This window comes from Manis pentadactyla, chromosome 6 (genome assembly GCF_030020395.1).
Source record: "Manis pentadactyla isolate mManPen7 chromosome 6, mManPen7.hap1, whole genome shotgun sequence".
Classification (NCBI taxonomy): domain Eukaryota; kingdom Metazoa; phylum Chordata; class Mammalia; order Pholidota; family Manidae; genus Manis; species Manis pentadactyla.
In genome coordinates, this window is record NC_080024.1 from 121696382 (window position 1) to 121713933 (window position 17552).

The following is a 17552-nucleotide window of genomic DNA, read 5'->3' on the forward strand; positions in this document are numbered from 1 at the left end:
CCCTTCATACATGTTTTGCTTCCACGCCTGTGTGTCTCACCTCATCTCCTTTGCTGACTTCCCTTCCTCAAATTTCCTCTCAGTTTATTTCCTCTCACCAGAGTCTCCCCAGGGATCTCATTAGTCTCATGACTTTGACCATCGCTTCTACACAGATGATGCCTAAATCATAATATCTTATCTCAAACATTAAGCTGCTATTTCCAACTGTGTTCTGGAATCTACTTCACACATTCTTTAAACTGAACATATCCAAACTTCTTCTCTCTGTCCCCATCCCAACTCTGCTATTCTTCCCTATTTCCTAGTATAGATACTGGCACCATCCACCACAGGAAGCTTGTGTGTGGCAGCGGTTAATGGAGCACAACTGAGACTGCTGTCTTTAGAAAGGCTTGCTTGCAAGGTGGGCTGCTGGCTGGCATCTGGGGACTTAACTGGCAAACAGTTCCCTCCACTGATATAAAACTTTCTCTGAGTACTAATGGCTCACTGTGCCTCAACTGTTTGTACAAACCATGTGGTTTATGCTGAATGCCCATTTTCCTTCTATAAGTCTGGGATTTTGGTAAATGCTAGACAGAGGGTGCCAGTGTGAACAGCTCCCAGTTAAAAGCATGGGTGAGTCTCTGAAGAACTTCCCCAGCAGACGACGCTGCAATGCTGTCACAATCTGCTGCTAGAGGAACTAAGTTCGTCCTGCGCAAATCCACTGGGAGACCCTGGGAAGCTTGTACCTGGCCTCTATCTTCACCCCACTTCCCTTTCCCTTGGCTGACTTTATTATATATCCTTCTGCTGTAATCCTAGGCATGGATATGACCGTATGACTTGCTCTGTGAGTCTTCCTAGCAAGTCACCGAAACTGGGGGTGGTCTTAGGATCCCCTGACACAGTACAATTCCTTTCTTTTCCTTTCCTTACCCTCTATGTTCAATTAACCTCCAAATATCATTAGCTCTGCCTTTATTTTACAACATGGTCCGTATTCGCCACCCTCACTTCCTTGATGCCACAACAGTGACTCTAACTGGGCACCACTCTCCTGGCTTTCTTCCCCTAAAAAAGCAAAACTCAAGGACTGGAGGACAGCACCAAGCACTACATAAGAGGGGTTATCACTCAAGGCCAGTTTCCTCAGCCGCAAGATGGGGATAATTATAGAGCCTATTTCATACGGCTGTTGTCAGGGGTACATGAGAAAATGAATACAAACTTAATGAGATTATCTGTATAAAGCGCTTAGTGCATCACAGTCCTTAACAAATGTTAGCGTTTGTTTCTATTATTAGTAGTAATCTGCAGACACCACCTGTTTGCTCCCTGTGAGGCTCAGCCTATGCTAGGCCCAGAATCACTGTTATGAAATTAGAACCTCCGCTTCTCACCCCCATAATCGGCAGTGTAGGCCCACCCCGAAATGCAGGCATCTCCATCAGATTCCAAGTAGCCTGGCATTTGGGGGTGCTCTTTTCCTTTGACTTGGTGTCCTGGCGTGGGGTGGTGAGCTGACACAGCTTTGTTGTGGCTGCACAGGGTGTATGGAGGAAGGAAGGATCTGGAATTGCCATGAAAGTCTCCAGATTCCTGATGATACCACTGACCTAAATATTTGTTTCCTAAACAAGAAGTACAAAACCATCAGTTATTTCAGAAGAAAAACCCACTGAAAAGGACCAAAGAGCCAGAAGCATCATAGACAATAAAAATAGGAATTAAGATGTTCTCAGACACACACAGAAAATCAGTATGTGAGGTAATGGACGTGTTAATTAACCAGGAGGGGAGAATCCTTTCACAGTGTCCATATATTATCAGATCATCATGATGTACAGTCGAATTTCCACTTTCAGTATCTTCATGACTATCCCAGGAACTTCAGATGAAAAACCTTTTGGGGATCATTACAAAAGTTCTCCATAGTAGAAGTAATGAAATCACAGGTCTGTTAGTAACACAAAGCTTACAGATCTATTCAGGATTCCAATTATCAAGATATTGCCAACAGACCTGAACTATTCACCTTAAAATTCCATGTCACTAATAATGACATAGAAATAACTTCTCATTAAAAACAAGCAGGAGAAGGTAGCAAAGGCAAACTGGGTAGTACATTAACTTTATTTTGAATTCTAACAAACGGATGTAATGAAAAATTTCTGTGGTTTAATTAAGCAAACAATTAGTATAGGATTACTAGTTCTAAATCTTAGGACACGGAGCTCACTGAATTGTGAATTAGATTAACGTAAAATAAGAATCACTTACCAGTGTGCAAAACAATGCAATTTAACTTTAAATAACAGACCTTTTGTTCCATCTTTGGTGAGTGGTTAATATAATCATCTTCCCTGCTTACAGATAATAGCATCATCTCATCTACACTGAATGTGATCCTTCGAAGCTGGAGACAGTAGGAAGACCTCCATTAAATATTGTTAAAGCTACTGGATTCCTTTTGATGACCCTAATGTTGATGAAGAACATTATCTGCTTAAAACAGTCTGAAGAATAGGCCAAGGTTAACATGTTTTTGTGAAAACATTAAGTTTGTGATTTCATCCCATTTTGTCTTTTGGAACTTTGTTATCAGTGCCCATAATACTGTTTTGATTTATTTCAGTGATGAGCAACCTTTCTTGGCCTAAGAGCTAAGGGGAAAAATATAAAGTATTTAAGACCACATTATTTTCCTCTTTAAAATGAATATAGCTTTATGTAGTTCCCATGGGAGAAAATGTTTATTTGTACAACTTTACTGAATAAAGTCAATGAGGAAGTTGGCATTGTTTCTTAGTTAATAAAATGTTTCTATCTGGGCATTTGAACAATATAGGCAGAGCTTTCTAATTTTCTATCCTGAAATTAGATTGCAGACATGTTGCATAGCTACTCACACTGTAGGCAACTCTGGGGCCTCAATACTGGATTTGCCTTTGATGTTGATTAAAATAAGCTGATTTTTATTGATTGTTTTATTGATCATAACAACTTTAAGAGAGTATCTGACAACTTCAAAAATTATATCCCATTGTTTACTGGCTTAAAGATAAATCTTTTAGAAACATTGCAAGTTGGTTAAAAAAACCTTTTGGGATTACATTTCCCTTGAATTTAACAGGTCCTTATATAGAACATTGCCTGGAAACCAGAATAAAACATGAATAAGAAAACTAAAGACGTGTTTAAATAACAAATACCATCAATGTTTAACAAGGTAGACTACAGAAAGGTTCAATTTGTGTGTGTGTAGTCAGGCACTGAGTGACGCATTTAGAAACCATTGTATTAAGTGCACTGAGTATAAATTTTGACCCCTGCAAAGGAATAATTCAATGAAACCCAGGTTTCTTTGTTGGCATCAACCAGCTCAAAAACATGCATAAATGAACACTTACTAGACACTATTAGCAGTCTTTTATTTATACTCCTGCAATAGTAATAGCAACATATTGTACTTGCATAGAACACATTTTATCCAAGAATCTCAAAGTCATTGTATCAAGCAATGTGGTGTTGCAAGTTCAAGTTTCCATGACATTAAGTCTGCTTAGTCATGGCATGGGAAACAGATTCCCAGCAATACAATCAAAATAAAAGCTCAAGGAGACAAAGTCTAAATTTCTTACGGTTTGTAATTTTCTGAACTTTCAAACTTGCCACTTCTATCTTACCATACCTATAATATTGACTTTGGGTAAAAATGAACTTTACATGTTAGGAATAATTTGAGTATCAACTCACAAATGAACAATGTCTTTTTTTTTTTTTTTAACAATGTCTTTTATAGTTCAACTGTTCATCTTTGAAAAACACATGGTGGAATGTTAGAAGTGGCTTTTTAATAGTGTAACTTTGCACATTCTTGATTCATAATATCATGACTATGAATGATCCTTGAATAGAAGAAAACATTTTACACTGGAGTGACATACATATATATGTAAAATATAATGGAGCTATATCTTTTAGCACTTACATTGAATACAAAAGTACTTTGATTCATTGAAGGTCAGACTTTTAGTCTTTCTGTCTTCTTGTTTAAACTTCTTAGAGGGTTTAACTCTTAGCATTTAACTGAGAGACCCAAGTTAGTGTAGTTTAAAGAGTTTCTTTGGAATGCATGAATCTGCCAGGCTCCACTGGAGAGGCCCATGTAAGTGAGGAGAAGGAGTACCTGAGCTGCTCTGTTCTTGACTCAGGGCAGAAGGCTCAGCTCTTCTTGGTCAGGGACCCAGGATGGGCATTCTAGGCATTTTCTTTCTTAAAGGAATTTCCAACATTATTGGAAATGCAATTTCTCTTTGGACAATGTGATTAAGGTTCCTATCTTTCAGTCAAATATTAAACTAAGTTAGCTCTTCCTGTGTCCTTCTTTACTTCGGAGGAGACGCAATATCCGTTCATTTTGGGTTAGTTCTGCTGGAAGTTCATTAGCCTAAAAGAAGGTAAGAAAGGCATTAGTTAATTCCCACAGTTGGTAGGGTTTTAGGGACTCCAAGAGGGGCCCCGACCCAAACTTCCTCCTCCACTGCTAAAATACTCACTAGAATTCCTCTTGTATTAAGGCATACAAGAGGTCTTCTGTAAATGTATAAATATTTCCTGTTATTTTCTGATCTCTCTGTTATTTTCCTATCTGCATCATATCCCTTACTAGACTGGAATCACCTGGAGGCCAGGGTCCCTGTATTATTTATCCTCCTTTCCAGAGCAATGCCTGGCCTATCTAGTATGTGCTCAATAAAAACAGGTAATGTTTCATTTGATACCTCATATTTAATTAGTTTACTATGTGGGGTAGTCTGTGCACTAGGGTCTTGAGACTTAGGCCAGGTATTATTTGATAACAAGGCAGAGTTAGGAAACATTCAGAGCATAGGAGATACCTGGGAAAGAGCAGCTTTAGCAAGACCCACCTCCCACCTGACACAGTCTCACCGAATGCCCTTTCTTTTCACACTATTGTGGAGAAATGTTCTTTTTTGCATTTATTTCATGAGTCTCTACCATATCCAATAGACATTATGGGGCAGTGGTTCTCAAACTTTTTGGTCACAGGAACTTTTTGTATTCTTAAAAATTATCAAGGACCCCAATGAACTTTTGTTTCTAATTTCATACAAATAAAAATGAGAACACTTAAAATATATGTATTAATTCACTTTTAAAAACAGTAAGCCAAATACTGTGAACATAAACAACATTTTATGAATAATTACCAAATTTTGAAAAACAAAAAAGTTAGAAGAGTAGGATTGTTTCAGTTTTGTGTATTTCTATGATGGGTAGCTAGTGGAAGACAACTGTGTTCTCATCTGCTTCTGCAGCCAATCTATTGTGATACTTTATTTGGTTGAAGCATCTGATGAAAATTCAGCTTTACACAGACAGGCAGGCTTTTCAGATCATTTTAGATACTCTTCCTGTTACACCAGTATGTACAAGTGGTAGTTTGCTAAAGGTCACTGCAGTGGGAAACTAAGCCATGTCAAGGAACCTTTTGCACTGTTATGTTAAAATCCATAGGTCTGTCTATCTGCAGATGTTTTTTATTTTTATTTTTTACCCATACATGATTTGTAACATCATGCACTGGCCATTGGGAAAACAGTTCACTGATCACTGAGTTATGCAGATCTTCCAAATGTGGACACATTTCATCATACAATCTCAAAGGATCACAGTCATTAACATTACCACTGATTCATCAGAAAAGCCTATTAAGTGTTGGGAAACTGTCGGGTTCAGATGGTGGATACAAACTGTTTTTTCAAGTACAAATGGTGTGCTATGAAAAATGTGCCTGGCTCGCTTTGCGATTCAAGCGATCACACAAGAGCTTTCCCTGGAGGCGAGCAGTGCTCTTCAGTCTACGCAGAGGTGCTCTATGCATCCTTCCCATCTTGTCACACAGGATATTGAAAAGATATATAGGGTGAAAACTTAATGCAATTAAAATAGGTTACTACTTCGTCAAAGACGTTACTAAGTAAAACTGGTATTTTTGTAATCCACAAAATTTGTACAATCACTTGCAGAGGTTTGTAAAATCATTCGCCAGTACAGACTGTACCCCTGCCTGGATGTGTACTACACTGCCAACAATTTCACCCACCATGGCTTTTGCCCCTCTAGGGCCCATGTCAGCACAGTGAACAAGGCAAATAATGTTTTTGTATTATTCAGAATATTGTTTTGCACTTATTAGACACCCTGAAAGGGATCCATGGTCTACACTTTGAGAACTATTGTTACAGATGAATCAAAAGGACTAGCTGAGATTTCAGGGGAGGCAATTAAAGGGCAGAAAGGCACCCAGAATGGGCAAGAGGGCATTCTGGATGTTACCTGCCTCACATGTGTTTTCTCCTACAGCCATGCCTGCAACTCCAGCTGCTTTACCTCAGACCCTGATTTTAGGTGAAACCCCTGGAGTCCACACCTTCTAGGCTGGGTCCTGCTCTTAGACCCCCATCTACTAACTAGGCCCCCACTGGTTGGGAATTATGAGTTTGCCACCACTGGTCTGCAGTGCAGCCTGTCCTGCGTCTGCCCCCAAGACCACCACGAAGGACCCTTGATTCTAATGCTGGTCTGAATCAGGCAGGAAATTGCTCTGCTGTCACTATAGACCAGAGGCCCCTCTACAGGGCCCAGTTCTACTATTAGTCTCTGTAGGAACAAATACTGTACAGGCCTAATGCCTGGACCAGCAGAGAAATGCTCCTGGTAACCAGACCCGAGGGCCATCCAGGCTCAGAGTACACTCAGGAATAGCCAGACTGTTCTGCATTGGTTCCTGTCCTCGGTGAGCAGGCTGGCAGGCAGCCAGAGGATCCTCCATGGTCAGGAAGAAGCTGTACCTCTCTGTACAAGCTTGCCAAGTTACAGCTGCCTCGTGTGACCATCTCCATGAGTGTCCAGATCCTTTATCATTAAAAAAAGCTTTATACCCTCAAACTGTGCTGTCAACTTCTGGTCAACCACATCGCTCTGCCTGATGTGTGTGTCATGCACACCGAGCTGAACACCTGATCTCACTCTTCCTTTCTCCTGGCTGGTCCCCACTGAATGGTCAGGCTGCTGAGCTTGTGGATTAAGATGGTGAGTGGCCCGGGCTAGCCCTTGAAGGCTGTATTATTCATTGTGGAACAGGACCATGGCCCATGTTCATGATACTACAGTATCAAACCACTACTCCCATTGCCCTGGCAGCTGGGTTCGGAGTCCTCAGCTCCGAGTTTTGGGAACACAGGCTCCTTACACCCACAGGGACGGCGACAGCATGGAGTAGTTGCTGGGCCAGTGGTTACCCTCTCCTCAGGTATCCGCCTTGCACCTGCAGAGTAGAAGTGCTGGAAACCCTGGAGCAGAAGACGCTTCTGTACTAGCTTAGCGATCAGTTTCCCTGGGAAGCCTTCAATAGCATTCTTTACATCCCTGCTGATGGCTCTAGTTACTCTGTTTTGGATTTGCTTATTTAATTGTTTTTATTTCCCAGTAAACTGAGCCCTGACCTATGTGAACTTCATTCACTGTTGTGTCCCCAGGACATTGGGCATGGAATCTAGTAGGCATTCAGTAGGTGTTTGTTGAATGAACAAAAGAAGGCCAAGAGTCCTGTGGCTGCTGGAATCTCAATGCATTTGTTTCTAGAGCTACCTTTAAAGTGACTGACTTCTGTGGGGTGGCTGATGATCAGGTGGGGGCTTCCCTGGCAGCTACTCCCAGCTCTAAGGGCCTCTGCAGTCTGAAACTCCAATGGATCAGCCCACACATACATTCAAGTAGCGTTTGGGAAGGTCCAAGCAACAGCATTTCGGTCACTGGAAATCCCCATGACCATTATTGCTGAGATTCCAGAAGACACACAAGGAATTGCATTTTTTGTTTCTATATAAAGGTACTAACATTTCCCCTTGACTGACGGTTTAGTAAGAAAGATTGATCTCTTCAGGAAGTCTGTGTCCAAGGTCTAAAGAAAAGAAAGTAAGTGTGATTTCAGCTGGGTTATCACACAGCCAGGCAACATTGTCCTCAAGTTGTTCGGTGGTAGGAATGAGGAAATAATAATTCCACATGCTAAGTGGAATGAAAAAAAGAGACTCTTGGCCTGTTGTTTAAGTGCACTAAATTGTTTCTTTTTGAAACATCATGAAGTAACATATGTTTTTATTTTCATAATGAAAATATTAACAGGAATACTTTTAAAAAGTTAAATAGTATGTAAGTATAAAGTGAAAATTACTTTTCATACATTCCCCTATTAGTAAGCACCACTCCCACTTCCTCCTTCAAAAGCTGGAGGCTTAGTGTGTTTTCTCCAAACCTTTCCTAGGTGACTCTCCTCCCCACAAGGCCCTACATTTAATACCTTATGCAGATGCAGAATAGGAGGAAATACAATGAAAATCATTTCTTCCATGAGTACTGCGCCTCTTCCCACCTCCAAGTCTGGCCTGATCATAAACAAAGGATTTTAAGCTATAAAAAAATATGGGTTGGTTTTGTAACAGCAGTGCAAAGTCCTGCTAATAATATAAGAGCAACATTTTCCCCATGTAGTCACCAAACAGAGCATAAACAATTATCGAGATATGATCATCCAACCTATGAAGAATGGTGATAAACTGCCAGGCCTTTTTAGGACACTTTCCTGAAGACAGAACACTCATGATTCTGCTCCCCACAGCTAACGCCTACCCCTGCTCTGGGAGGCTACACCTTTGTTAGCGGAAACCACTGATGATACAGGGTTTTAGTATAATTCTCTGGGTCCATATGTAGTGCTCACTCATGACCTAGTCATGATGACCTTGAGTGCCTTTCCTGTGCTAAGAAATGGAGACAGTGACCGGAGCCACTGACATGTCACCCTGGCTTAGGCAGGTGCTCTGATCCCTTGGCACAGGAGCCCAATGGAGTTAAAAGATGGGTAAAGTAAGGCTGGTACCTTGTTTCTCAGGGCTGGGTCTGCCCCTGCTTCCAGGAGCAGCGCGACTGTTTTAATATTCCCATTGAGCACTGCTGCGTGGAGCGCTGACGTCCCGTTCTAAGAGAAAATGACAGTGTATGTCAGGAGTGAGCTTCCAGCCACTGCACTCAGCTTGGCTTTCGTTGGACACCAGCCCAAGTGATGCCACTGTACTGCTGGAGCCTCACACTTCCTTATATTCCCTAGTCAAAGTCACATTGGCTCTCAGACAGTGTCCTCAGGTACACAGCGGATGGTCAGTATCAATAATGGCAACATTCTTTTGCAAGTGAAACAAGGAACCTGACCTGGAGTGTAAACGACTTCATGATCACGCAATCAGTTTTATATATATTAAAATTTTCTGCAGAAAGAACAACAATGCTATGTCAAACATGTTTTTCTCTTAAGGAGCAATGTATATAGTCTTTGGGCTTTTGGTGAGCCACTTCTGGTAGGACTGGAGGAATGGCAGCTAGCTCACCTGTCAGCCTAGCTACATACACTCCACTCACTCAGGCATGCAGGAGAGAGACTGTAGCATTCAGGGCGTAAGAGTAAGAGTATGTGTGGGGAGGAAACGCCCTGAGCCCTGAGTTGGAGCATTTCAGAACACAGGAGGGACCAACAGATAGGCTCTTGGCATTCTATGAAACTTACCATAAATATTTATTGAACTAAAAGTGGCTACCTGCAGCATGTAGCCGGATTCTGGGAGGGGAGAGGAAGAGACTATAACAAACCTAATATAAGAACAATGGGCAGTCATATGACATCTGTTCTAGAAGACACATATGTCTGTGAATAGTATCTAAGTGCAAACTTAGTTTACAAATTAACTACTTTTAATTTTAAAAAATTCTCTTATTTTGCAAAAGGGTAAAATACCATACCCAGAGAAAAATCCCAGCAAAGTAGCATTTTTCCATGTTTGCCTTTTATAGTATGTATGGCAATTCACTAATCTGGTAACATCTCACTTATCTAAATCTCAACCAATTTATCCACTTCACTTATTTGCGACATGGCTAAGAATAAAACACCAAGCCAAAGAAGAGCTGTTTGAAATGAGACCAGATAATGCCAAATCCATTTCTAAAGCTCTTTTCCTTTATTCAGAGACAATTCATCCTCATAGATGATTTACTTTTACTTTACAATTTGAACTAGTGCAGCTTTCTGGCTTCTAAGCTCATGGAAGATCAGCAGTTGCTCAGTGGGACATGGGAGAGGGGCCAGCACACTGACCATAGCAGCTCTGTGTCAGCTGATAGCAAGGATGGAGCCCGCAAATATAAAGATCAGATACAGAGTGTTCAAAAAGCCCCTGGGGTCATTCAAGAGCAATAGACTTTTCACACATCATTAGACCTTGAAGGCATATTCCCCAAGGTGCTAAGCCACCGTCCCAAGTTTGGAACAGGTTTGGTGTCTTCTATTTAAGAAAACAAGAGCATATACCAGGGCTCAGCAAACTATGGCTTGTGGGCCAAATCTAGCCTGTTGCCTGTTTTTCTCTGTCCTGGCAAGCTAAGGTTTCAAAAAAATTCAAAGAACAAAAATATTTTGTGATATGTGAAAATATGAAATTCCAGAAATACAATGTCCATACATTAAGTTTTATTGGGATGCAGCCTTGTATTTTTTTCCCCCTACAGCTGCTTCCTTGCTACAATAGCAGAGTTGAACAGCTGGGACAGAGACTGCATGGCCTACAAAGCCTAAAATATTTGCTACCTGGCTCTTCACTGAAAAAGATTGCCAACCCTTGGTATATATTCTAATTTAGAAATATTTAAATCCAAAATGATTAAAACTTTTAAATGTTGTGGGGCTCTGTTTTCTGGAAGATCCAGCTCTACAAAATGACATATTCTCTGAGGTGTTTAGATATTTGAGGCTAATTTTATTTCATCTAAGGTAACAATGTGGTTTTTTGCTACAGAGAATGAAGAGAAGGAACATGAGCCCAGTCCCTCATGTTTTGTGGGAAGGATTTCATAAATCTTCCAGTGATTTATCAGTATGGTTTACTTTCCAATTTAGTGATTTCATTACTAATTTTTAATTTTTTTTTCCTAGAAAACTAAGTGCTGGCAGATTCTGGTTCACTCTCTTTACCTTCTTCCCATTTCTACAAGTGCCCATGAATCTCCTACATTAAGAAGTTGTAGGTATGTTCTTTCAAGAATACAACTAAACACATGAATTATACCAGATTCTACTGCAGTCCCCAAAAATGGGCTCCTTAATTTCACACTTCTCCTCTATAGGTCGGTAAATTTCCTTTAGGTCTTACCTTCAAGATACCAAGGGTGGGTGAGAATTTCAGCAACTCCTCTATAACATCATTATACCCTTTGTTGGCAGCTTTCAGTAATGCTGTTGTTCCATCCTTGACAGCAGAGACGAGAAGAAAAGCTGATTAGCAACGTGTGTGTGTGTTTGCTAAGGACTCAGTGTTAGCTGAGAACTGGGAATATGCTTATCAGAAACAGGCAAAATGTGTAAACTAAAGCCTAGACCGGCAATGGCTCTTAATCTAGGGGCTTAGAGCATATTGAGCAGTTAATTCTGTGTGAAATAAAACCAGATAAAGTATGTGACTTGTATTATTTTAGAACCCTGCTGTTCAGGAATTTATTTTTCAGTCCTTTACTAGGTAAAGGACAAGGGGAATTTTAAGAGCATATTTGGAGGATGTAGAAGGGCTAAGGAGGCATTCTCGGCAGTTCATGACTTAGCAGAAATGAATTGCTGAAATGTTTTGAATGATTTAAATCATTGTTGAACTGTATTACTGTTTAAAATTTTTAATGTGCTTCTCTTTTTGCCTTCTCATGTGCACAGCTTTGCCCTCCTCTGCCCTAGGTATCTATTTGCCTATGGTGGTGCGAAGGGGATAGTAGAAAAGGGATGGATTGAAATCTATTAGAAGGAATAAAGAAGTCCACTTCTGTCTTCATTTTTCAGACTGAGAAGAGATTTTCCAAATTCCTTTTTCTCCTGCATTAACACCTCAATTGTTGTATTGGGAGGATTTGGCTCAGAGAGTTCTCTCGTAGGAAATGAAATACCCCAGGGTTAGCTGGAATCAGGAAGAAAGTAAGATTAGAGGACTTTTCTTTTTTGGCTTCCGAGTTTGTGGGGAGAAGAAAAAAGTGTGTGGGAGCTAGGGCAGTGAAGTGGCCAGCAATGCGTCTCCTGATGTCCCCCTTCTGGGCTCAGACTTGGAGAAGGGAGGTGTGTCACATAACCAAGGGTAATGCTGGGGCTGAGGCCAGACACTTAGCAACAACAAGAGTCCAACAGTACAGAGTGGTCAGGCAGCAGGGTCTGTGGGGCCTGCTGGGGGGCCCACCGAGGCAGAATTAGGCGGTACCAGCTGGGGTAAAGGCGGGGACCGATGCGGGAGCCGATGAAGCGGAGCCAGCCCGGGACCAGCGGCCGCTCGGGGCACACGCGGCAGGACAGCGGCGGCCGCGCTCCCACCAGCCCTCCTCCGGTTCATTGGGAAGTCAGCTCAGGTGGAGGAGGGCCGCCGAGGAATTGAGCACTCTGCGCTTGGACTGAGCAGCACCTGCTAAATGTCAACTGGTTCGGACTAAAGAGCAGGTGGAGGCTGGCAGGGAACCCAGCTGATATACACCAAGTAGAAGCAGGTTTTCTCCGCACGTGAAAGAGGAGATGAATTCGCGAGCCTGCGTGCTCGGGTCCCCCCCGCCCCCGGCGTCCCCGGAGCCCCTGGACTCACGTTGCGCGCGGCGTCGCGCTCGGCTCCGCGCAAGAGCATCACCCTCACCACCTCGCTGTGGCCCATCTGCGCCGCGATCCACAGCGGCGCCGTGCCGTCCTGCCGGGAGAGCGCGTTGGACCCGGCGGCCACGCAGGTCCGAGGACCCCGAGGATGGTGACTTTTGCCCGCGTACTACCCGGACTGGCATTTGGCAGTGCCCGGACTCCCTGGGTAATTGCCAGTATTCAATGTTTGGCTTGTAACAACCGGACACGGTATGGCAGCATCTTTGACCACAGGGTGTGGTGCCGGACTTCGTGGAATGCTGCGTGGGAAGCAGTTGAGTTGCACCCCACAGCTGACAAGCCCAGGGAGAAGCCAGCCTGTCTTTACTGTCCCTAGGCTCTCGGTTCGTCTGCCTTACTGGGGGGTTCACACACCACCTTCTTGTTTGGCCAGGGCCCTTCATTCCCCACAAGAGTGGGAAGTTTACTCTGAGGGGCGCCTGAGAGTCAGAGAACTGAAGACACTTCTCTCACTCTTCTGTTCTGGTGTCCAGAATTTGCCACAGTCACATCATCTTTGGAGATTTTAATTTTATGCAGAGTGTATATTGTGTCTTCTGGGAGGGGATGCACACTAGCGATATAGCAGGATGGCATTCTGGGTAGTATTTCCAGTGTGTTATTCCCCCAAAGACCCTCATTCTGCCAACACTAGACCATAAAGCTGAGATGTGTTGCTCCAGAGAAGAAAACATGAAATATCCCTTGAAGGATTTGAGAGGAGGGTCCTTCCTGGCAGACAGAAAGGAAAACTGAAAACCCTTCTAGAGCTGGAAGGACGCACTAGAGAGGGAGAAGGAAGAAGCACAGGTCAGACTTATTGTCCATGTTTTTCTGCCCTGCTGGGTTGAATCTGGGTCTGGTAAATTAGGGTGATAGAAATACCCAGATAAATTATGGTGAATTCCAGATGATGAAGGATTTTCTCCTGTTCTTGGGATGAAACCCAGGAGCACTGCAGGCTCTCAGACAGCTCTGCTCATGCCTAGGGACTGAGAGAAGAGAAATGGGTTTGGGAGATGTCTGGGCTGACAGACGTGGGACATGCCCTGGGACCCCTGGGGGAAATCAGATGTGCTGGGGAAACAGTGGCCTGGAGTAAGCCTGGTGTTGGGATAATAAGGCCACAGAATGTTGTGATTTCACAAGTAGAGATGATGGTGGGGCCAGTTGCACCTCCAGGGTAGCTGTGCATGATGCTTTGGGACCAGACAGGCTGGACAAGCCAGCACGAGAAGCAGACATGAGTGTCTCTGCCCCCACCCCAATGCCAGTGATATTCTGATTTTTGGGAACTTAGGTCACTTTGGAGAAAAGGGCAGGAGGAGGAAGGAGAATCCAGAATTGACTAAAGATAACCTCTGAGGTAATTAAGGTAATATGGCTCCAAGGGACTGTTTGTCAGGTAAGACAAATTACTCATGGATGGGGAGACGCAAGGGGGGCTGAAAAGCAGGGTAACTCAGTTGTAGGATATCAAGTTTCATTTTCTGCTCTAATATGGAATTTCAACTCCCATCTACTTACTAGGCACAGTAGGCAAGGCTTACTGCCATGGCCGTACTGGCAAAGGGACAGAGGACAAAGGTGTCTAAGTGGGGTGGCAGATGACGGCAAATCAGGAGCCTGGGAGGATCTGGGGCACTGAGGGGCGGTAGGACACTGGCACCTCTGTGTCTTGGGAGAGAGTGGGGAAGAGGTGCTGAAAGGAAGGATGGAAGATGGCTGAAAAGGCCTGGACTGACTTTGTGCTTCCACAAGAGCCTCTTAGAAGTAGTCCTGAATCTGATTATTATTTATCATTAGCAATATAAATAATACATTAATTTGTACTCTCAGTTTACAAAGCAAGTCTGCATTCATTATTTGATTTGATTCTCCCAATTCACGATTTAACCATTCATGCATGCAATCAACCAACCAACAATTACTAAGCGTCTTCTAAGTTTCAGGCAGAATGCAACATGGCCTTTGTTCTCAAAGGAATTCAGTCTAGTGGAGAAGAGACCTGGAAATTTCAGTATGACTCCAGTGCCACAAGAAAGTATGGACAAAAAGCCCCAGATGAGCTAGCAGGGGTCCCTCCTACTGTGTGGAGGTTACGGGTCAGCCTCACAGATGGGGTGGTATCTGAGCTGGGTCTTGAAGGAGAACTAGGATTTGCCAGGAGGGAGGGGGGAAAGGGCTCCCCCATAGAAGGAAGAGCATGTACAGTCATGGTGGCTTGGACAGGCACGGCTGGTTTGGGGTGGAGGGGGGACATCAAGGCAGCCCAGGAGGTGTGGGTGGGAACCCTGAGGGGGATGCAGAGAGGCAGTCTGGGGGCAGGAAGCTCTTCCTTCTGGCAGTTTCTGTGTTCATTTGTTCTGTGTCGATATCTCCACCAGAGGGCAGGCAAGGAAAGGCAACAGAGGCCGCCTGCTCCTTGTGCTTTCCATGGGCATGGTTGGTATTAGTAAAATTATTTTTTTGACACTAATATGTGGAAAATGCAAGAGATGGTATATTGGGAACAAGTGTTAATATCCATTCCTAACAGTAATGCTAATGCTTATATTTTATCACCTTAATTGCAATAGTCATGGTAGGTGGAAAAAGAAGTCACCAACTCCTTGTAATGAGACCTTATGAAAATCTGAGCCTCATTCTCAGTGTCTTCTTTGCAAAAACAGCCTCACAGGGATATTCGTGAACACGAAAACATGTAGAAAGGTGCTGAGCACAAGGACTGGCTAAAGATGCTTAGAAAATGGTCACTGGATCTGAATATTATTTATCATGAAAAATGCTAAGTACCTTAACCTGGACTTTTGTTAACAAAGCACTGCCATATCTTTAATTTGATTCTCCCAGTTACCCTGGGAGATGCCTAACTGGGCAGGTAGGAATGATTGGTAAGATGAGATCTGAGGGACACCTGTATGTCTCATTGCTGGTGATTAGTTCTCCAAATACGATTTTTGAATCATCTCCCTAGGCTGAGCATTACTGTTAGAGCATTATCGTCAAATCAAATGACTTATCAGTTATTATCTAGTTTGTGAATAGGAAAGGTTTCCCTCTTCTGTGCACCTCAATTTCTGTTGCTTCACAGTTTTTCCTCCTATTATAATGGTCAGAATCTTCATGATGAAGATGATTTCACCATGAAAATAATGGAAATTAAGTCAGTGTAGGTCCTTTTTATAGTTTTGAGAGATTTGGAGTAGGAAAAACATTTAGAAAGTTTATATACATTTTTGAATACTTGACACAAGTACAGTTTTCAAGTATATTAAATCAAATAAATCACCATGAAGTGGAAGTTACAATCTCTATAGCATGTCTTTTGAAAAAAGGAAACTGGACATTTAGCTTGAAGATGAGACTCATGGGATTACATCTGTCATTTACTATTTGCATGCACACCAGCAGGAAGGGACTCAGACCTATTTTTCAATACCAATTGATAAAAAGAGGACTGATGGGTGAAGGCTGTGGACACTTAACTCAAAGTAAAAAAGAAATAATGAGGGCCAGTTAAAGACTAAACAAGCTGACAAGGTGGAATGAGCTCCCCACTCCTGGAGGGGTTCAACAGTGGCTGATCACCACAGGGCAGGATTGTTAGAGAAAAGAGTGTTCACCTGAGGGGTAGTTAAATCGGTGACTTTGGCAATTCCTTCAAACTGTGTTATTCCCTCTTTCCATTTGAGGTAATATTTTCATGTATCCTCTAATGCATTTTTGTAGATAGATCATAGCATGACATGGACCCTATGACATGACTTGTATTAGAGACTAAATGTTATATGGTCTTATTTAGGTTCCTAAAGAGTATTTAGCGAAGAGTATCAGAACAATTCTCTTCCATGGGAATGAGTATAGTAAGTGGCACTAGCTCTTTGCTTCTCCTGCCTTCTAGTCCATACACGTAGGCTACTTCCACCTACAGGCTCAAGCCAGACAGAAAGTCTTGGGGACCAGTTCTATTCTAAGCTGGGGGTCCAAGAGATATAAGGAACCTCATCAGTAGCTGAGAGGGTTCAATACTGAGACAGCTTTGCTACCAGCCCTGCCTGGACCTGACGCTCAGGTTTTATTACTGTCTCTGCTTGATGTCCCTGGTCCAGCAAACGGGTACCTGTACAAAATATTAGCACATGCCTGCGTTGCCCACAGCCTGACTCCATTCTCCCCAGCCACAAGTGATCAGACCAGATGGGCAGGCCAGCCAGTCCACTGAGGCCTGGTGTGCAAAGATGAGCTGCAACAATGACATGACTATGGGAACATGCAGGCATTCCTGTATCAGGTCACATTACAGAAGGAATCTTTCTGGGTGTCACTGACTGGTAAGATATCTGCTTGACTTTTCCTTGGAAAACTATCTTTAAAGTAATGTTACCTTGATCTGAAATGTTTTGTAAAAAATTAGTGCAGAAATAATTCCTACAAAAGAGAAGTTAATTATAACACTTTACATTTGGATTGTTCTTTATTATTTATAAAGTATGGCTTATATTACCTTAAAGTTCTGTTGAATGAATTGATTTGCTAGATGTCACCTCACTTTGGTAAACAAAGTCTCAATTGCATTATAATTGTGGGAGATGAAGGTACAAGCCTACTAATGATCCCAGCAGGCTCCTCTTTGGCTTGGTAGAAGTGGGGGTGTGAGATAAGGCAGCGTATCAGTGGAGGGACGGGGCAGGGGCAAGGTTCCCTGACTCACCTCTGTTTACCTGTGACCCAGACAAGCCTACTCTCGCTACCTCCGGGCAGCCATAATTTA

General features: G+C 42.8%; 1 protein-coding gene across 5 annotated transcripts in view; it reads right to left on the bottom strand.

The window, feature by feature from the left end:
• Positions 1–3402: 3402 nt before the first annotated feature.
• Positions 3403–17552, bottom strand: part of ANKRD29 (ankyrin repeat domain 29) — a 35870-nt gene continuing 21720 nt past the window's right edge. For 2 of the 5 annotated variants that reach the window (XM_036905743.2, XM_036905740.2), the window contains exons 7-10: positions 12732–12830; positions 11277–11372; positions 8957–9055; positions 3403–4438 (exon numbers count right to left, since the gene is read on the bottom strand). In XM_036905743.2, the coding sequence (XP_036761638.2) occupies positions 4355–4438; positions 8957–9055; positions 11277–11372; positions 12732–12830 (378 nt within the window). In that variant the 3' untranslated portion in view covers positions 3403–4354. Of the gene's footprint in view, positions 4439–7914; positions 7979–8956; positions 9056–11276; positions 11373–12731; positions 12831–17552 lie in introns of all 5 variants that reach the window. The other 3 variants (XM_057504095.1, XM_057504097.1, XM_057504096.1) reach the window with 3 other exon arrangements.